Genomic DNA, 20,851 nt, shown 5'->3' with positions numbered 1-20,851 from the left:
TCAGTTTTGAGTTTTTGCATTTTGATGTGTGACTTTTTCTTAAGTTCAGTTCATTTCCTTTATTAACATTTCGGCGCTTTTCCAGTTCCCCCCTTTGATTTTTTCTGAAATCCAATAAATGATATCTATTTAAAATGACTTTTAATGGTATGAAATGCATGAAAACGTGTCAGCGGGAACAAGTGAACAAACTTTTACATAATTTTTTACATGCAAATGCCGTGTGAAAAGTTTTCAAACCACTTTTATTTTGTATTTTTACGAGGGGAGTTTGAAACTGGAAAAGAGCCAACATTTCCTCTGCGTCACGAAAAACTTGATCGACTGTTAGTTTTACAAATGGACTTAATTTTTCTGAATTCCCAGCCGATTTCAACTTTTTGTACTCTGTTTTTCTAAATTGGACGTCACTCATAAACAGTTGTTTGAAATTCAAAGATTTTTAACATGTTTTAATTTTTGAAAAATTGTCTTAACTTTTTGGTTTCTTTGTTCTTCTACACGTTTTCAACCATCGGCACTCGTTGGGTACCAAAATATGGTCCCAAAAAACTACCTTTGGTCCAATATAAAAGATAGCCAGAAAAGAAAAGGTTCTAAATTATGCTAGTGAATCGATGTTTTTGATAAATCTTAAAGAAGTTTACGTGGTAAATCTAACAAATCGCTGTTTACAATTTTTCCTTTTATTTTTCATCCACTTGAAGTACTTCAAGTATATTTCAAAGAGTCTGGCGGGACAATTTTTCTGAACTAGTTTTTGAATGGGACTCATCAAAAATAGGGCGACCATACATCTAAAATAGCGGGACCATCTGTTGGCTATGTTTAATTAAATTCAAATTCGTTGTTAAAAAGAAAGCACATTTTGCTCTCCAAAAACAAAAAGGCAAAATGCGCACAAAAAAAATTATTTACTTTGTTTCCGAAGTGGATTTTGATCAGTAGATTTGGCGGCGGAATAAAAAGTTTAGTCATTGGATCTGTTTTTGTTCCGACCATTTGAAAAATGAGGAGGAACCTTGTATTTGGATGTGTTTCAGTTTTTTTCCTTTTTCCCCACGCAAAATTAGCTACCACAAAGAATCATCGGAGAGAGTTGAATGAGTTATCATGTTACAGCCCTTTCAGTCGCGATTTGAACGACCTTAAAAATTTCGAAAAAGTTTTCCCAGTGTCGAGAAAAACCGCTTTGAAATTATTTATTTTTCGTCGTAATTCGAGCAAATAAATAAGCTTGCAGTAAGAATTTTGTATTACTCGAGAAAAGTTTGTTTTTTAAAGTATTTTCTCACCTTTTTGAAATCAAAAATTTTCAAAAATTGATGCGATTTTTTTTTGATTTTTTTTTGTTTTTCTACTCTTATTTTACCTAGTTAAGCTCTAGTTTTTCGTTCAGATTTCGTTTTATCACACCACGCCGAGAAATGACTCTTATTCGAAAAAAAATGTTTGTTTATTTTTTTCAGACTATGGCCATGAGCATTCTGTGCATCTTGCACAGTAACCGGCTATCCTCTAATTGATTCGTTTGGTGAAAAAAAATTATTTTAATTGATTCTCAAAATTTGAGTTTTAACGTGATAATTTTTTTCCCGTATTTCGAAAAAAATTTTGTGCGTTTTTTTTGAGTTCATTGACTCTTTTTTAACTAGCTCTCGGCTATATTTACGAATTTCTAATCGGCGTAAAAAAATTATAGTAAGAAGGTTTTGAAGAAACCGATAATGGTAAACTAGTTCATTTCCTTGTTCAGATACAACCACCTGGTGGAGAGATCCCGTGAAAAACTATCCCTTCTTCAGCTGGTTGACCAGCAGGTGGCCTCTTTCGAGGAGATGCACGAAGAACTGCTGGGCTGGCTGCAGACCAAGGAGACAGCTATCAACCATCTGGGACTCATCGGGGTCCAACAGGACCAACTCACACAGCTCAAACTACAGCTAAAGGTTTAAAAAATCAGTTAATTGTTCACTTTATCTGGTAAATTTTTGATCTGGGCTATTTGGTTTGCTGCTTTTGTAGTAGGAATATTAGATCCCACTTTAACAAAAAACATTTTTTAACTTTGTTGTTTATCCAAGTTTTTTTTCAAATATGTTTCAATTTTGGAGACTTGTTTGAAATTGATTTTTGAGTGATTCTGGTGTTTTGTGTCCAGATTCTGGAGGTGGACTTTTCGACGAAGCAAGTGAGATTGGATCAGTTCGTGCAGCTGGCTCAGACCATGCAGCTTCACCTGAGTGCGCCAATTAGATCCAAGTCGACAGTGAAACAGAAGATGACACTCGTCACGCAGACTTGGCAGGATCTACAAAACAGGTACGCTGAACTCTTGATTAAATTAAATTTTTCTTGTTGGAACTCAAAAGTGCTTAAGGTCAAGTTAAAGACCAACTGGAGCCAAGCGCCTAATCGTTTTTATATGATTATTCACTTTACTCTTGAGTTTGAATTTTGATGTAGGCAAACTATTTTATACTCAATACTGGGGAAAAGCGATCAACTCCCCAGTTTCTTCTCAGCCCATGAAATGGCTTTAACGAGAGCCTTTTTTGGTCCGTTTCAGAATCAAAGACAGGATGGTGTTGGCTGAATCAGCCCTGAGGGAGAGTTCGAAGCTGAACGACTCACTCTCCGACGTGAAGAAGTGGCTGAATGCGACGAATGAGAAGATGAAGGCAATGCCTATTCTCCACTTGGATGTGAAATCGATCAACACACAGCTGGAGCAGATACAGGTGGGCGGATAATTTTAAAATTAATTTCTGTTATTTTCTTAAGTAACAGCTCAGCAAATTTAGTCTCATTTTCTTGTATTTTGAGAAGCCTAAGAAAATTTAAAACATATCAGTCAAAACAATTCAGAAAGTATAAGTCGATATATGTGAAAGTATTATCTTTGGGTTTTTGAAGGAATCTATTAACAATTAGATTTTTTTCAGAGAATTCAATCCGAACTGGAAGAGAAGAAGATGAAGTTGAACGAAGCCAATGACGCGTACTTGCTACTGACCGATATGAGTGAGAGCAGAAGACAGAAGAAGAAATTAGCCGAACTAATTGAGAACATCTCAGTGCCATTCTATGACCTGGCCGAGGCTCTGGGTATGTACTTTCGTCTGCTCTTTGAAATAGTGCTTGATGGAATCAAAGAAGTTTGATGAAATCCTGTATAGCAAGCGAAGCTGTACCCTTTAATGTCTAACTGAATTCTGAAACTGAGAAATTTTCTGGAACCGTATTGACGCACGTTGACATTTATGCCCTATTTTGATCAAATATGTAGGCTTTCATGACTTCAATGTGTTCCATTCTATAAACGGTAGACACCCTGTTTTGATTAAACTCTCCACTATTTTAGAATTAAGAAACGAGAAACTAAATCGTTCACTCGTCACAATGACCGAGTTCTCATCCTCGCTTGCCGAAACAGTCGCGTGGCTGAATCAATGGAGTCAAAACCAACCCAAGTCAGTTCAGCTTTCAGCTGACTTTGAAACTCTCAAATCAGAAGTGCTATCACACGAACAACGATTCCGAAACTTCGTGGCCAAAGAAGAAGTCGTTACCCAGTTGTCGCGAGCGGGTGACGAGATCGTCTCAACAGATGGAACCCTCAATACGGACTCTTCGATGGTGTTACAAAGTGAACTGGCTCAGCTGAAATCTCTCTGGCAGGAAAATATGGGACTAGTGACTGTCCAGAGGGAGAAAATAGAGCGCGTGACGTCATCAGCCAGTGCGGTGGATCAGACTGTGAAGACGTTGAGTCAGTGGCTTGCTGAGATGGAGGTCAAGAAAGCGCAAATTGAGCTGGGTCATCTGGACTCGTACTCAATTGAGACTTACATTCAGAGCTTGAAGGTGAGTAAGCAAAGCATCCTAGCGTAAAGTCATTAAACCGTCGGCGATTTTTTTTTTTCAATTGGTCAAAGATTGAAGTCATTGCGTTTGTTTTGTTCAGTCAGTTGTGAAAGTGCAAGTGGCGCGAATAAACGTGATTGACTTTTAATTTCGAAAGGAGACTCTGAATTTTAAAATTTCCCAGGGAAAAAACAATTACTTACTGGCCCCACTTTTCTCTAATTGAGTTGGTTTCAATCATAAAAATGTGTCAAGCTTAAAAGATTAATGAAGTTGAATTTCGAAAATATAATTTACACCTTTGTTCATTGACACCTTTGCAAATTTCTGTTGGCTAGTTTTCCATTTTTATGATCTCGATTTCATTTTTTGTTAAGCTTTATGCGATTGAAATCTTTCGATTGAAAAAGATTATTTTTAGGTGTTTAACAAGCAGCTTGACTCGCACCTTCAAGAGAAAGAAACCCTGATTGACGACTTGGTTCCCGAACTGCTACGAAATGCCGACAAAGACTACGAACTTATCGACTCGAAAGTCGACCAATTAAAACAACGGTGGGAAGATTTGAAGCAATCAGTCGAAGACCAAGCCGTGATTGGCGAAGACTTGCTGAAGAAACTAGCCAATCACAATGAGACAATAATGCAAGTGTACAACGATTTGGCATTCGTGAAAGAATCAGCGGAATCAATGCGAAAGAAGGAAACAGGAGAGGTGCAACTCAAAGTCTTGACCAATCTGCAAACTAACTGCTCAGAAATGAAAGAAAAACTTGAGGAGCTAAAACACGCTTTTGACGATTGTGCGATTCCCGAAAGTTGTAAGCAAGATGGATTAGTTCAAGACGTAGAAAAACTGCAGACAGATGTGAACAAATTGAACGAAGAAATTGATGAACGGTTGAAACTTTACGTAGTTGGATCTGAAACAACAAAAGTAATCAACAAGAAACTTGAAGATTTGGGAATTTTGCTCAATGCCGCGCAAGATGAGCTGAACGCAGTTTCTGGAAATGTCGGAGCTAGCATACTTGTCTGTGAATCAATTGAATCTAAGTTCGATGAAATTGGTGGAAATATCAGTCACTGCAACTCTGATTTGAGTATCATTATGGGCGAAATTGACTCCGCTAAGAGTAAAAATTATCCAATCAGCGAGTTAGTTTTGACACAGCATGTGACTTATCTTTCAGCTGAATTTGAAAATCTGGAATCAGAGTTAAGTGAAGCTAGATTGAGGAATAAAAATGCGATGAAGACTTTTGAGAGTCTGAAGAGTAATGTAGGGAAGGTCGAAGAGTGTTGTGGAGCTAGTGAGAAGGCTTTGGAGGCGATCAAACATCCGCAAAGTGTGAAGGAAGCCCGAGATTCTGCCATTGCTCTAGATGTAAGTTTACGTCTCTGAAAAAAATGTTGATGACTTGGTGTAAATTAGCATCGTAATGATATGTTAGCTAGTTCAATTAGTCTTTAGACTTGAGAAAGCAGGTGTTTTATAATCGGGAACTAGACTTTTTTCTTACGCAACTTCGAGACTACTTCTCACTTGGCGTACCCTAAGGTATTGGGTTCGAGTCCTGGCCGGACATTATTTTTTCAGTAATTTTTTCGGGAAAAGTGAATTTTTGTACTTTCGTTTGTCTGTTTATGTTTTGTCAGCTTAGTTGCCATATCGGAGAATTTTTAGAGTCGATGAACGTAGTTCAGAATCTTAAAAAGGTCGCGATTGTTTTATTAGTTTTTTTTTCAGGAAAAGTCCTAAAATTTGTTCAGGCCCGAAATTACTTTTCCGCGGTTTGACTTTTGATTTCTTTTTAAGTTCAGTCCATTTCCTTAAAAGGAAGGCAAATTCCGCAATCGAACTGCAAAAGTATATTCAGAACTTGAGGCAAGTTCTTAAAAAATGTGATCGACTTCTAGTTACGAAAGAGGAATTTATTTATTCGAATTTTCCAGCGAAATAAAAAATTGTACCTTTTGATTCAGCTTTCTCAAATTGATTTAATTTTATCAATAAAAGTGTCAATCATAAATTGTTTGTAGGTTCTTTGAAATTTGTTCTTTGAAATTTGTAGGTTGAGATTTCTTAAGAAAATTATGTTCGTCTTTTTTGTACAACTGTCTGTTGGCTATTTTCTTCTTTTGTCAGCTTTTTTTTTATCGTAGATACAAATTTTCTTAGTTAACTCTTGTAATTTGTAAATTGAATAGCCCTGGCATAGGATGTTTTCCTTGATATTCGTTTTTGTTTCGTCTAAAAGCTTTGTTCGGCCTAAATGGTTTCAGCTTTAAGTTTTGTTGGCTGAGTTAACTTATTTTGGGTCACACCAAGAGAAAAAATGGTTGATTGTTTGTTGTTGAAAAAATTAGGGTAGTTTGTTTTGCAAGTTTTCAAGTTTTATAACTTCATTATTCGAAATTTTTCTAGGACAGCATTTTTTGGCATTTTTTGTTTTCCGTTCAATGGGCATCTTACTTCGAGTTATTGGCTTATTGGCAGCTCGTCATTTGCTATAAGCTTTTTTAGTAAAATTGTTTGGTGTTTAAATTAATTCGTCTTTTTAGAAAAATATAGATTTTCGAATTTTTCACCATTTTCAACTTACAAATGATTTTATCGCTTTTTTTCTGAACAGTTTAACGCAGTGCAATCATGGTTAAAATATTATTTGGTAACAGATTAAAATTTTTGCCTGCATAATTTTATAATTGTTTCACTGCTTCTTAAAAAACTCGCAAAACGACTTTTTCAATTGTAATCGATTTTTCTGCATCGCAAGTTTTGCGAAGCTCTGCTTGGCCTCTGTGTTTAAAAGTACAGCAAATTTAAATACTCGTCAATGCTTTTTCGCTATTTAGGTCCAATAATTGCTGAAGAAGTGTTTGGACATGGGATAATATTTTATGACAGGAAATAGCCCAAAGTGTAACTGTTTTGTACCTGAATGATTTTTGCAGGAGAACAAAATGACCAACTTGGACACCCTGGCCAACACTGTGTGCAGTGTATCATCGGATGGAGTGCGACTCCTGATGAGGGAGGACAGCAGACGCACAATGACGTCATCGATGGGAGACAGGACTAATTCTAGTGACCAGCTGGTGGCGGAGATGGTGGAGAATGCCATACAGTCGGCTAATTCGGCGCTGTTCAAGGTGAGAATGGATTGGTATTTGGCTTCTTAAAATGGAAAAATCTGCTCATTGTTGAAGATGACTTTTTGTGTTTCAATTTTCTTTTGCGAGCTTACTTGATCAAGTCTGTAATTCTTGGTTCATTTGAGAATTTTGAGGTCTGATGTTCAATATTTGTAGCTCAACGTTTTTGAGAAATGCCTCTCATTTTATTTTATGCCCAGTTTCAATTCATCTCAACTCAAGTTGGGCGCTTTTTAGTGAACAGCCATAAAAAAAACTATTTTTCTATTTTCTGGACAGGAATCACCCACCGAAATGAAAAAACTTGTATTTAAGAAGATTTAACTTTAAATAAGTTTCATGTTTAGCAAATGGACTCTCGACTTGAAACTGCAGCTGTATTCTTCGCCCAGCCGGAAGAGTACATCCCAGAGGGTGTGAAGTGTCTCTCGGAGGCCATTGCACAGCACGAGGAACTGAGGACAGACGTTAACCTCATGTTTGCCGCACCAAAACTGCACACTTGTGTAGCTGACACTATACAGGTAACATTCAGTGCTTTCCGATTGTGCCAAATTTGTGAACGACATTGATATTTAAAATATATATGCTCTATACAGTCGTTGCAATCGCTTTTCATTTATTTATTTTAAAGTTGATGGTCAAAATGGCAGTGCGCACAACTTTTACTGGTGAATAGCACAATTCTACTGGCGAATAAAAGATCGTTTGAAAGTTGATTTTATGCAAACTCGAATGGGATGTTTAAAATTAGATGCAGTTGTTTATTTACGTTTCAGATGCAAGAAGAACTGCTGAACAGGTTCCAAATTGCGCTCGACGAGGCTGAACAGAAAGTGACCCAATTCCCGGAACTGGGAGAGTCAGCGAATTTCGAGGAACTGAAACATGTGTTGGAAAATGCAAGGGAGAATCTATCAGCCAATAAAATTATGTACAACGAGAATGCAGCTCAGATTAAGTGAGTCTCTCAAAATTCAATCAGACACAAATATTTAAATTTGTCGTTTTTTATTTTGTTTGATTTTTGAAAAACAGTTTATATGAACACATGATTCTTTCAGACTTTTTGTGAATGCAAGTCTAAAAATCATCTAAAAAGCGTAATTTAGGGAGTTCTTCGATACTCTGAACCCCTTAAGAGACTGGCTGAACCTGAAGATGAAGGAAATCGACTCGATCAGTAGACATGGAAGCATAGATCCAGAAACCATCCAGAGGCAGATGCAACAAATGGAGGTCAGACATTTCAGAAAATACTTGGCATTGATTGCTAGTCTAGATAACTTCATGCAGTGTTATCTATTTAATGCATGATCATTAGTAAATGGAACAGTGAGCGTTTAGTTCAAGTTCGAGCATTCCAAACCGTTAAGCATGACATGCATGTATATGAAATGATTCAGGAACGATTTTGATGATTTGTTTAAATAAACGGCTTCTATTGATGTTGTTTTTAGTATTGCAATAGATGCAGATTTGAGTTAGAAACGTTATAAAAAACAAGGCTCAAAATATTGTCAAAACAATAAAACTGCATTTTTTTTTATTCTTATATAACTGCTTGCTTTGATTGCGTATAATTTCTAATCTTAGTTATCGCTCTTGTATGCTCATTGGAATGCATTCAATGTTGTGTGTTGTGTTTGTTGCATGTTCAGCAAATCAGTCTCTCAATCGAGAAACAAGTTCCACAAATCGAACACATCATCGAACTTGGATCCCAACTTACTGGGGATTCGAAAGACACTGTCTTTTCTGAAGTGTACTATGCATGTGTGGACATGCGCGAGAGCCTGGGTGACCTTGAAAACGCAATCCAGACCACATGTGAGGGCCTTGAACGGACCCTGGATGACCTGAGTGAGTTTGAGGCTGAAAATGATGAGTTGATCGAGTGGTTGACAGCGGCGGAGCAGAGAATCCAAGCGGAAGGAAACGTGTTGATTGTGCCTGACGATATTCAAATTCAAGTTGCACGCAATAGAGTATGCATCTAATCATATCATTTCATTTGTATCGTAGCTGTAGTGAATGTTGACTTGTTTCATTAACCATAAATCGTCTAACAGATAATGTAATGGACTTAAAATCATTCCAAGAATTATAGCCCTTATGAAAAATCAATTAATGCACTTGGAATTTAGATGTTTTTCATTGCTAGTTGTAGGAATATACCGTTCTTTTTTAACTATCTGCAACAAATAAATCAGTGCGAAAATTTTATAGAATGAATGAGAAGTTGTATAATTTTTTTTAGATCAAGTGGTTTTTCAAAAGAGGGGAGGAAGATTTTTTTAGATCTATCCAAAACACTAAAAAGACCACAATTTGTAAAATAATTTCTCCGCCCTTTTTTGGAAGATTTTTTTCTAAAGAACTTGCGTTTTCTAGCGTGAGATTTACCCCTCAAACTTAATATTTGAACCAATTTTTTGACGTCGAAGGTACTTTAGAGAAGTTAACGGCCCCTTGGCCGAAAACTAATGTCGTCAAATAATGCCAAAAAGTGGTATTCTTTGGTAGTCAGGGGATCGAATCCTTGAGGGGGTGTCCGCCCCCTTAAATCCTCTACTGGGGTTTTTGTTCCTCGACAAATCAAGTACCGCAAAAAAGGTCAAATAGGGTCGATTGTTGTATCATAATCTAACATTTTCATTTTTGAATCAATCGATTTCAAAAAAAGTCCAAGAAAAAACTGATTGATGTTTTATTGTCCTGGAATTTCAAAAAAGGGTCGATCTTCTCTTCGATGGTATTTTTTGTTATTTTTTATTTTGAAGAATTTAAAAATGGTTTCATACGTTGATCAACTTATTAAATATTTATTGTGGCTTTTGTTAGAGCCTCCGCCGCGCTGAAAAAAAAGTTAACGCGGTGCTTAAGACTAACTCATGAATTAACTGCATGACATTTTTGCCAATTAAACCCACAGTTGTGTGATTGCTCCTACAAAGATTGAAAATTAACCATCCTGATTAATATGATCAATCAGTTCGCCGATAACCTTTAACGAATCAGTTTTTGTTTGAAGATGGAAGCTTTGAAAGAGGTCAGTGCATACTTTGTTCAATTCTACCCTGTAGAAGCACAGTGTTTAAATTATGATGTTTTGCCTCTTTTTGTTTCCTGCAAATTTATTCGGATCATTTTTAGAAGGTTTCTTGCGACTAGGGAGCGTTTTCAAATCAAAATCTATTCTTTTTAAGCGTCAGTCTACGTTGTATATCATATAGGTCGTGATATTTTTTTTCCGGAATTCACACTTAAAATTGTTCACACTCGACTTTGGTTTTTCATTTGAAAAATATTTTTAACGATTAGACTCTTGAGTTCTTAAGTTCAGTTTATTTAATTTTTCAAAAGGAAGGCAAACATCACTGTCGAACATTAAAAGTATCAATGTAACGAAAAAAAAGATCGAAAAGAATTTATTTCGACAGTCGATTTTAAATTTTCCGATTTTCCAGCGGTCTGAAAATTTTACTGTCCAGTGTTCTCAATTTGAGTAATTTTATCAGAAAATTCAATATTTAATTATTCGTGAAAATGAAAGAGCTCAAAGGCCATATATTTTAGACTTTGAATTTCTCGAAAAACAAGTCAGTTTTTTTCTGTTTTTTTTTTGCATTCATTGATTCCCTTCCAAATGTTTGTTGACTATGTTCTGAATCAGAAATTGTGTTTATCACTATTTTTCTCAAATTGAACCGCATTCGCGACAAACAAATTGAATTATTCGGTATTTTTTTCGACTTTTGTCAATTTTTTTACAGCTAGCTGCCGTTTCAGTTTTGTGTTGTGTGTCTCAAGTGGTACGAAGCTCCGCTTCACCTGTGTAAACAGTTCTTGATCTTGAAAAATTGAGTCATCAATTACCTTTTAAATCAAACTGAAAATTATTGAGACAAAATCAGTTTTTTTGGTGATAGTTTTTTTTGTTTTTGAATAAGTTATGGAATTAATAACAAGGAAAAGAAATTTTTTTAAAGGTGTTATACTTATATTTTCATATTTTCCGTTCACGCCGAGACATGGCGGTGTTTTTCCGATTTTCTATCAGCTAATTGTCATGTGTGTTTTTGCTGTATTGAAATTGTGCGGATCGTCGCTTCGCCTTTGTGTTATAATCGTTCTTATGCCTTAAGCGCCAAAACTCTTTGTCTCAAGTTTACTGCATAAAAATCCAAGCAACGTAATCATTAATGTTCAAGGTTATTTATTATCTGTCAGTGTACTAATTGAAGAGACTTGGTAAGATCGGGTGTTTTTTTTGTTTTTGAAAAAGTTATGGAATTAATAACAAGGAAAAGAAATTTTTTTATAGGTGTTATACTTTTGAATATTCATATTTTTTGGCCACGCCGAGACATGACGGTTTTTTTCCAATTTTCTATCAGCTAGTTGTCATGCGTGTTTGTGTTGTATTGCAAATTGTGCGAATCGTCGCTTCGCCTCTGTGTAATCAGCGTTCTTTTGCCTTACGCGCCACAATTCTTTGTCTCAAGTTTACTGCATAAAAATCCAAGCAACATAATCATTAATATTCAAGCTGATTTATTGTGTGTCAGTGTACTAATTGAGGAGACTTGCTAGGATCGAGTGATTTTTGTGTTTTTTTTTTCTCCAAGAAACAGTTAAAATTTATTGGCGCATACATTTGTTAGGAGTTGATGAACGTATTGAAGACTCTGATATAGATCTAGGTGGTTTTTCTAATGAATACACTTAGGTAAATTTGCACTTTTGCGTTCATTTCAAATTCAACTGCGAACAGTTAGGCAAAATGCTTTTCCAATTATGAAAGCGCAATTGGCGTAAGAAGACGTGATCAGCTTCACATTTCGGAAGTGGATTTTATTTTTCAGAATAAATTTACCATGCGATTCAGTTTTTTCACTTGCGAGAGTAACTTTTCTTACAAATTCTACTGACGTCTATTAGTTCATTTGAGGTAGTAGTTAAGAGTCGATGAACATAATTCAGACTCTTATATAGGTGCTGATTATTTTTTTTTGTTTGAAGCTCGAAAAATTTATCATAATTTTTTTGCTGTTTCTTTGCGTTCATTCAATCGTTTCCATCAGTGTTGGCTGTGGTCAATTTTTTCAAATGTACTTTTTCGGATTTGCGGTTTTTGTTTCAATTTTTATCGGCTGATTTTTTTCTTTTATTTTACAAATGCAGTTTGTACGATCTGGTACGCTTTTCAATCTGTTCTGGCTATAGTACTTTTTGATTCAAAATGTTTCAACTATAATTGAAAGTTGTTCTGTAGTTTTATTGGTTTTTTGGTTAAATGGGTTCGGCTTATGTAATATCGGCTTTGTCAACTTATATTGCTGATATTGCGTAGTTTCAATGGCGATTTTTTAGACTGCCCCTGCCCGTTTTAGCAAGGATGGTTCGTAAATTTTTAAAAAGTGATGTTTTTTCTAGTTTTGTTTTCGGCTTAACAAGGGTCGACCCAAGTTTTGATTGCCTTAGTTTTTGCTCAGCCGTTGATTCTCGATGCTTGCTCAGGCTATTTTTAAGCTTCATCCGAGACAATATCCTGATTTTTTCGTAGACATAATTTTTTTGACTGTTTTTTTACCTTTTTTTTCTATTCAATAACTTCTAGTTTCGAAAGTGGAATTTAATGATGAAATTTTCCAGTGAAATAAAAATTTTACCTGCTGATCCAGTTTTCTCGAATAGGTTAATTTGATCAAAAAGTGTTACACACAAGTAAATCTAGAATTTCAAAGAGCTTTAAGTCTGTTTTTACCTATGAAGTTCAAAAGTTGAGATTTTATCAAAAAATACATTTTTTTCTGTTTCCTTGCGTTCATTGACTCCTTTTCGATAGTTTTCTGCTATGTTTTTTGTTATTTGACTTTTGCCAAATGAAGCACACGTTAGTCTTCTGCAAATAGTAAATCTGCAATTTGCGGAAAATTTGGAGCCGTTTTGACGATTTCCTACACTACGAGGCCAAATTGTGGATTTTGTGAATTGTAAAGGGATTCCGCAACAAGGATGCTCTTTGTTTTCTTTTTTTTTCTTTTTTTTATATTGTTTTGACAGAATTTGAACATGTTTAAAGACTTGTCTCTGGAATCCAGGGTCATACAGACACAAAATTATCATACAGACACAAAATTGTGCGCCTATCCAGTGCACAGTTTGGCCTCGTAATGTAATGAATTTAAAACATTTTTTCTAATCCATTTTCCTCAAATTCGCTTTGCTTACTCAAACAATTTATCAAGCATAAAGTTTCCGGAAGTTGAAAGAAATTTAGCTGGAAATAAATTTTCGCTAGACCTCAAAAGATGATGTTCAGAAAAATTTTTAAATATATTTTTTTCAGTTTGCTTGAGTTTATTGCCACTTTTCCTTTGTCTGTATTGTATGTTCTCAAAGTTTCATCCTAAGGTAAAAGCAGGAGGGGGTATAAGTAGTAGGTGTATTATACTCGAATCTCGTTAAATACACCCTAATAATTGCAAAAGGCAAATGTATTACTTGGTACAATATTGGCATATGGTTAACCGTTGAATTAGTCCTTAATAGGGGTGGCTAATAACACTAGGTAACATGGGGGCAATGACTAAAAATAAGACAACATTATTTTCCCTCTGTTGCATAGATCGATTTCTTCTACCGAATTAATTGTTAACATCGTCAGATAAACAACAGTGCTTGAATGTTTTAGGTCATCGACCGAGAAATCAAGAACCACGCACAACAAGTAGACGGGTTGATAGAACTAGGTGAAAACTTACTGAAAAACAGCGGCGAGTCGGGGCACAAAATTGCCCTTCAAAGACGACTAGATTCAGTTGACCAGCTGTTCGAAAATGTCTCTGAACTGAGTTCAGATCGCATTAGGAAGCTCTCGGCTGCCCTCCCATTGGCTACTGACTTCGGCGAGACTCATCGGAACTTAGCCGAGTGGTTCGACACCATGGAAGCCGAGTTGTCGAGTAAACTAAGTGGCAGCTGGGACCAACTGTTGGTCAAACATGATGAACGAATGAAACAACTCTCGCAGAGAAAGTCGCAGCTTGATATCATAAACGACTGCGGTCCTAAATTGGTAGCGTTAACGAGTGGCGACGAATCGCGAATTGTGGAAAGTTCGATTCACGACAACAATAACAGATTCAGAGAGATAGAAATTGGACTGAAAGAAAGAGGTGCCCAGCTTGAGAAGTCGTTAAACGAAACGAGCGAGTTCAAAGCTCAGGTAAAATTTGTTTTGGTAGCCAAGTTTTAGACCAGCTTTTACTCAGTTTTTTATCCATAATTTAACATGGGTATTCGTTCAAAAGTTCGTCAGCATAGGTTCCCTTAAGTTTTATTTGAAATCTACTTAGATATTTAGGATACTTATTGGCTGAGTTATTTTGACTACTTATTTGGTTAAGAGGAGTGGTCTAGATAAAAATGGGCTTTGAACAAATTGGGTTTCTATGGTGCTTTCTGGATCAGCAAATTTTTATTTATAGGTCAATGAGCTGTTCGCATGGGTGGAAGCAAATATGAAAGCAATCGAAGCAATCCAACCTGTAAGCATTGACAAAACGAATGTCAAGCAGTGCAAGAAACAAGATGATGTCCTTCGGAAACTCTTCGAAAGTTTACCTGAAAAAGAAATTTTACGAGACGAACTGGTGAAACGAAGTGACGATTTGGCAAAACGAACCAAAGACCGAAGTGCACGACACGAATTGCTAGATTTGATGCGATCGCTTAAGTCGAACTTCTCAAATTTGGCATCAAACGGAGAATCTTTGAGACAGTTTTTGGCTCAATCGGATCCGCTCGTTGAAGAAATCCATGATGTTGCGAGCCCGCTTTCTGATTGGCTGGACGAAGTTGAACCAACTATTCTATCCGAAATGACCAATCAGAACTTCGCAAGTTTGAGTGAAGAAGACTTGAAAGAAGAGCAAAATAAATGCTTGGAGTTCCAGGAACTGATCCAGTCTTACAGAGTTTCTGTGTCTAAAATACAGAAGAATGTTTCTATGGTGCAAGCACTGTATAAACCGATTGAAGGTTCGCTGACCAATAAAGATGCAGCCGAGAACCAGTCGGTGGCAGAGCTGAACAGATACGTTATGTCCCTGGTAGAAAGGTACAACTCACTTGGAGCGAATGTGGAAGATAGAGCACAACAGCTGTACTTTGACATCCAGGAATCACTACAGGTTCGACCAATTTTATATTTAAAAAAAAAACTATTAAAAAATTAAAATATTTTGGAGAATTATTCCGTTTAGTATTTTTTGATAGAGTTTGTCTTTTTTAGCATCGTGAGGCGATTGAAGCAATTGCCGAATACCTTTCGGGAGCTTACGAGAGTCTTATCGCACCAGAATCAATCAGTTCAGACCCGAAGAAATTGAAAGAGCAAATCAAAAGTATGGGCACCCTCCGAAAAGAAGTAGACGGTAAAGAAGTCGAAATCGAGAAAGTCCGAGTGAATGCTGAACAACTTCTGAAAACAAATCCGAATGACATAATCGGCAAAGATTTGATGCAAATGGTCAAAGAAGCGAACGATTCGCATGCTCAAGTCAAGGATTTAATCTCCTCGCGAGAAGTAATGCTTGAAAGTGCGTACGAGACGTGCAGTAAGTTCTGGCGCGAACTAAAACGTGTGAATAGATCTGTAAAAGAGCAAATTGAGTCCTTAGACACAAGTGTGAAGACTGACCCACCAGGTGTGAAGAAACATTATATCACACAGCAACAAGCGTTCCTTCAGGCCATTAGAGAAGAAATGGAGGGGTTAGGAGATGAAGTGGAATGGGCTCAGAACGAGGGCGCTCAGTCGGTATTGGGATCGGTAGCCGAAGTTGAAAAGGCGCTCGTGTTCCGAGTTGTGGAAGAGATGCAAAACAACTGGGATACTTTGAATGCGATGTTCAACGACAGAGAACAATCGCTTGCTGCAGCTTTGGCAAATAGCGAGCAATTTACTAGATCTAGTCAGGTACGTCTTGCTTCAAAGCGTTTTGCAATATGTAACCGGGGATTCAGTTGACTAGCTTGTAAACCGATATGTTATCGAATTTTAAGCTGGAAACCATGAAATTTTTTTTTAGAAAAGTCAATAAAACGAGAAAAATAAGGTAAAAAGTGTGTTTCTAGATGTGTTCAAGAGTTTTATTGTTGTATTTCATAGGAGCTGAAACGATGGCTTGGAAAGACTGAAAAATCACTGAGCCAAATGCCAAAGAACTTCGACTCTGCATTCAAAGCACAACACGCTAAAACTGACTTGCGAAAACTGAAACATGAATTAGGACCTAAACAAGTAGAACTAGACGCCTTTATTACCAAAGGGTCCAAAATGAAAGCGGATTCGACCCCTACTTACCAAGATGAAAACGACGAACTCTCGGGTCTGAGGCCGATCAATGACCCGGCGACTCATTTTATCGATTCAGAAATAGACGAAGTTCAGTCGAGATGGGAGAATGTGTGCATGTCTATCATGGAAAGACAGCAGGAAGTTGACGAAGCTTTATTGAGATCTGGAAATGACGATTCCACGCTTCATGAAGTTCAGCTGTGGCTAGACAAGGTAATGATGTCTAAAATATTTTCAGCTGCATGTGCGATTCATAAGCTTCTAACCTAAGCGCAAAGAAAAAAGAGGCCGGTAAGCTTTGATAATTGCAACGGCTCATATGGCAGTTCTGTCACTTTTGTATGAACTAAACCGTTTTATATCTGAAATTTCATAATGAAAAAGATCTCAAGTACCAAGACCTTTGACTTTCTTGGCTTATTTTTTGTGGTTTAGGTTATAATACTTTATGCGAGGAAAGTTTGCTTTGTATATTCTGACTACGAACCAAAGGCTCACTGGGTCACACTTGTTGTTTTTACCATACACTAGATATAAGCATCTGTGAACCACAAACATGCAAAGAAAGCTTAAGTTTTTTCGTTCATTTCCTTTATTGAGCTAAAATTATTTATACCTTGAACTCACTTGGAGTTTCTTATGACGTTGGACTCTTTAAGGCGGAGCAGGAGGCATCATCAATGAAGCCTGTTGCTGGAGACATGGCCTCAATTGAAGTGGAGATAGCCAAACTGAAGATGCTCCAGAATGACCTCCACTCTTACCAGTCTAGACTGGACATTCTGGTTAGAGGGAGTAGGAACAGTGGGAAGGAGTACAATGTTGAGGAGATGAACCAGATGAAGATGAGGATGAATAAGATCAGCACTGCTGCTTTCAAGAGGCAAAATGAGTTGGAAACTGCAAAACGACAGGTAAATTTTCAGGCCAGAGCTGACTTGGTTTTTTTCATAATGGTCAAATGTCTCTCAAACGATGCGTTTCAAAAAAAAAGATGCAATACTTACTTTTGCTTGCGATTTTAAATTTTACAATCAAACTTCATTTATCCTGACAGGCGGTACGTTTCCAAAACTCCATCAACAAACTATCTGAGTGGCTGCAATCGAAGGAACCCTACGTCATGACATCCAAACCCCTCGGTGGATTCCCTAAGACCATCACAGCCAACTTGAAGATCGTGAACAACCTCCTCTCCGAATTCCGGGAAAAAGAGGGCAGTATATTGAAACCTGTGAGGCAAGAGGCGACTCAGATGTTGAGCATTTGTAAGGGGGATGCGGAGTGTGAGGCTGCGATTAAACAGGCGATGAAGGCAGTGGAGGATAAGTGGTCAAATGCACATACGAAAGCTATTAATAGAAAGGTATTTATACCCACGATTGCCAATTTTTTCATTTCGTATAGTATATGTTGCTATAAAAATATTGCAATAATTTATTTTTCAAACTTCAAAATAAAACTAAAATATTTGGAAGAGTTAAAATAAAAATTAATAAGAGTCGATGAACGTAGTTCAGACTCTTATGTAGGTCGTGATGATTTTTTTGTTTTTTATCAGGAAGTCTTAAAATTTGTTCGACTCAAATTTACTTTTCGCTGTTTAACTTGACTTCTTTTGAAGCTCAATTCATTTCCTCTATTGAAACTCCAGAAACTCCACCATCGTACGTCAATACTGTAAAGTGCACGAAAAACGTGATCGATTTCTAGTTCGGAAGTGGATTTTGATTTGCAGATTTCCCAGCGGAATGAAAAACTTACATATTGATCCAGTTTTCTGAAATTGGGTTAATTTTATTTTAATTTTGTTTTATAAAAGTGTTCAGCATAAATTGTTCTAGAATTTCAATGATCTTGGAGGCCATCGTTTTTTTCTTCGATATTCGACAGTATTTTTTCTGTTTACGTGGTTCATTGACTCTTTTCCAACTGTCTGTTGGCTATGTTTTATGTTGATAAATTTTTACAATAATTTTTATTAAGTGGTAGAGAGGCACTTAGCATAGTGGTACGGCGTTCACTTTGAAATCGTCAGATCGTGTATTCGATCCCATGTCATGGCAATTATAGCGTGTGAGGACGAGCTCCCAATGGACCTCTAGCTTCAGGTCTACCACAGTCTGACCAATTTCGGCTACATAGTTCTATAATTTTGCAGTAATGAGACTATGTCTTTTTTGCAACGCCTTATTAGCATCAGAAATTGTTGATTATGAATTCAATTTTTGTATTCGTAAATTAAAAGCGCGTTCGATTGTCAAACACTTAAAACTAATCACTGTATAAACTTATTTTACGCCAAAAAATTTAGACCTCATTAGCTTTAGCAAGAGATAATGAAAAAGTTTGAAGTTGACACACGATTAAGAAAGTGTTTTCTTGAACTGCTGTTTTTTAATGATATTGTTTTTGTGTAGGCGGCTCTAGAAGATGTCTTGCAGCGGTCCAAACAGTTCGAGGAACAACTGAACTCCCTAATCCAGTGGCTGACTGAGGCCAACAGCAAGGCATCTACAAACAAGGACGTCAGTGTACTCGTGGAGGGAGTCAACAGACAGATCGAACAGCTCAAGGTCAGATTGTAATTTATCGAAACGCGTCAAGAGAACAAGTGTGGATATTTTTAAGAGCCTTGCGTTTTCAAAAGTTATACTATCCTTAAAATCCAGATACTGAGAAGAATTTTAATGACAACGAAAGCTATTGTCGCAAGATATAGTCAACAAGTAATAACTTTCTTCAAAATTTTGATTTACGTGAAAATTCATCTAATTAACATCTTGAAGTCAAAGTTTTTCAACTGTCTCGAAGATAAAGTATGAAAATTTGTCTCAATCTAAGCAAATTTAGAGACTTTTCAAGGCTTATTTATAAAACTTTTGGTGATATTTCGCGTGACGTGACCTCTTGATCTATGTTCAACTATTTTCAGCCTCTGTTGGAAGAAGTGGAACAAAAGAGACAAGCTGTGAATGAGTTGGAGAAGAATTCGTTCGAGCACAAGAGCAACAGTGAGAAGCAGGAGATGGCCATAATCAAGAACCTAGTCATAGACATCAAACACAGATATGACCAAGTGGCCAAGAAAGTGAGAGACCAGTCTAAGAGACTGGATGACGGAGCCAAGAGAGCCAAACAGGTATGCTTTAGTTGTCCTTTCCGTAGGCAATTTTCTTTGAAATACCGTTAAACCCAAGGCTTGTTGTCGAATAGTTTTTTGATTTTTATAACTAAGATACTCAGTGCTGACCAGACTTTTTGCACCTTGTGATACATTTCAAGAATTTGTAACGAAATGAATTTAGTTAGACTTAATCGTTTTATGAATCAAATCTTTGACACTAAGTTGGATTTCGTCACTTCTCTTAATACTCATCACACGTATTTCAGTGTCATCTTGACAGAATCTAAAATTTTTTGCTCTTATAACTAAAATCGAATGGTTCTGTTCTAGTATCATGGTCAATGGAAGAAATTATACGACTATCTATGTGAGGAAGACGCTAAGATGAAGACAGACGACCTTGCTTTGACTACCAACGTAGCACTGCTGAAACAAGATCTAGCCAAACACAAGGTAAATTCTTAAGTTGTTACCTTTCTCTTATTTGAGCTTTTGCAGTTTTAAAGAAATGTTTGAATTATTTTTCGAGGCTTATTTCAGATTTTTCTTATTGCTTTTTATAAATATGTTTTTTTTTGCGGTGTTCTCGCTAGGATTTGCTTAGCGAAGCTTCACCTCTGTGTAAAAATATCAGTGAAAGATTTGAAACTAAAAGGTCGGTGTTACGAGACTAACTAAGATCCGAGGTCGGTGCTTGAGGACAAAGCAACAGTTCTCATCCTAGAATTATATTTTAAAAAAGTTAACATGTTGGTGCTATTACGGGGGACAAATGCGTCTCTCTATAAATAAGTCAACACAGCTCGTATTTTGGTCAATTCCCAATTCCATTGAGGATAAATAGTCTCGGCTTATTTCTACACCACTTACAATTGAAATTTAATTGAAATTCAATTTTAATTCTATTGTTTTCATAATATAACGAAATTTTGCGTGGCGAAGAAATTAACTTTTGGAACTTATTTTTTCTTCATAATTTATATCGAAATATCATGTGTTTAGCTATAAACCCAGACATTAGTTTTATGAAAATTAAAGTTTTGCAATGTGAGGGAATAGGAATGGAGAAGAGCCCTCAATATAATGTGACAACCATTTTCATTTTCATTTAGAAGTAAACAACTGAACCATGTATGCTTTTAGGAGGTGCAGAAGGGCATCCAGCAGAAGCAGCACCAGGTCGAAACTATTCTGAAAGCAGGCAAGACATTGAAGGAGAAGTGCAGGCCATTTCCCAACGACACGGAGTCCCTGAACAAGATGATGAAAGACCTCAGGACCAAGTGGGAGAGCGCCACCACCAGGTCAGCCATAGTTTCTCGAAACCA

General features: G+C 36.7%; 1 protein-coding gene across 14 annotated transcripts in view; it reads left to right on the top strand.

Moving 5' to 3' along the window:
• LOC134845504 (microtubule-actin cross-linking factor 1-like) overlaps nt 1-20,851 on the top strand; it is a 52,482-nt gene that overhangs the window by 17,388 nt on the left and 14,243 nt on the right. For 13 of the 14 annotated variants that reach the window (XM_063862416.1, XM_063862414.1, XM_063862415.1 and 10 more), the window contains exons 13-33: nt 1,757-1,949; nt 2,162-2,322; nt 2,570-2,741; nt 2,946-3,108; nt 3,365-3,867; nt 4,289-5,254; nt 6,826-7,023; nt 7,374-7,550; nt 7,806-7,987; nt 8,139-8,265; nt 8,688-9,014; nt 13,727-14,260; nt 14,523-15,227; nt 15,329-16,015; nt 16,208-16,609; nt 17,056-17,310; nt 17,454-17,762; nt 18,817-18,972; nt 19,332-19,538; nt 19,854-19,976; nt 20,667-20,827. In XM_063862416.1, the coding sequence (XP_063718486.1) occupies nt 1,757-1,949; nt 2,162-2,322; nt 2,570-2,741; nt 2,946-3,108; nt 3,365-3,867; nt 4,289-5,254; nt 6,826-7,023; nt 7,374-7,550; nt 7,806-7,987; nt 8,139-8,265; nt 8,688-9,014; nt 13,727-14,260; nt 14,523-15,227; nt 15,329-16,015; nt 16,208-16,609; nt 17,056-17,310; nt 17,454-17,762; nt 18,817-18,972; nt 19,332-19,538; nt 19,854-19,976; nt 20,667-20,827 (6,708 nt within the window). The remainder of the gene's footprint in view (nt 1-1,756; nt 1,950-2,161; nt 2,323-2,569; nt 2,742-2,945; nt 3,109-3,364; nt 3,868-4,288; nt 5,255-6,825; nt 7,024-7,373; nt 7,551-7,805; nt 7,988-8,138; nt 8,266-8,687; nt 9,015-13,726; nt 14,261-14,522; nt 15,228-15,328; nt 16,016-16,207; nt 16,610-17,055; nt 17,311-17,453; nt 17,763-18,816; nt 18,973-19,331; nt 19,539-19,853; nt 19,977-20,666; nt 20,828-20,851) is intronic. The other variant, XM_063862421.1, reaches the window with a different exon arrangement.

This window comes from Symsagittifera roscoffensis, chromosome 5, assembly GCF_963678635.1.
Source record: "Symsagittifera roscoffensis chromosome 5, txSymRosc1.1, whole genome shotgun sequence".
Classification (NCBI taxonomy): Eukaryota; Metazoa; Xenacoelomorpha; order Acoela; family Convolutidae; genus Symsagittifera; species Symsagittifera roscoffensis.
This window is presented reverse-complemented; position numbering and strand designations above follow the sequence as displayed.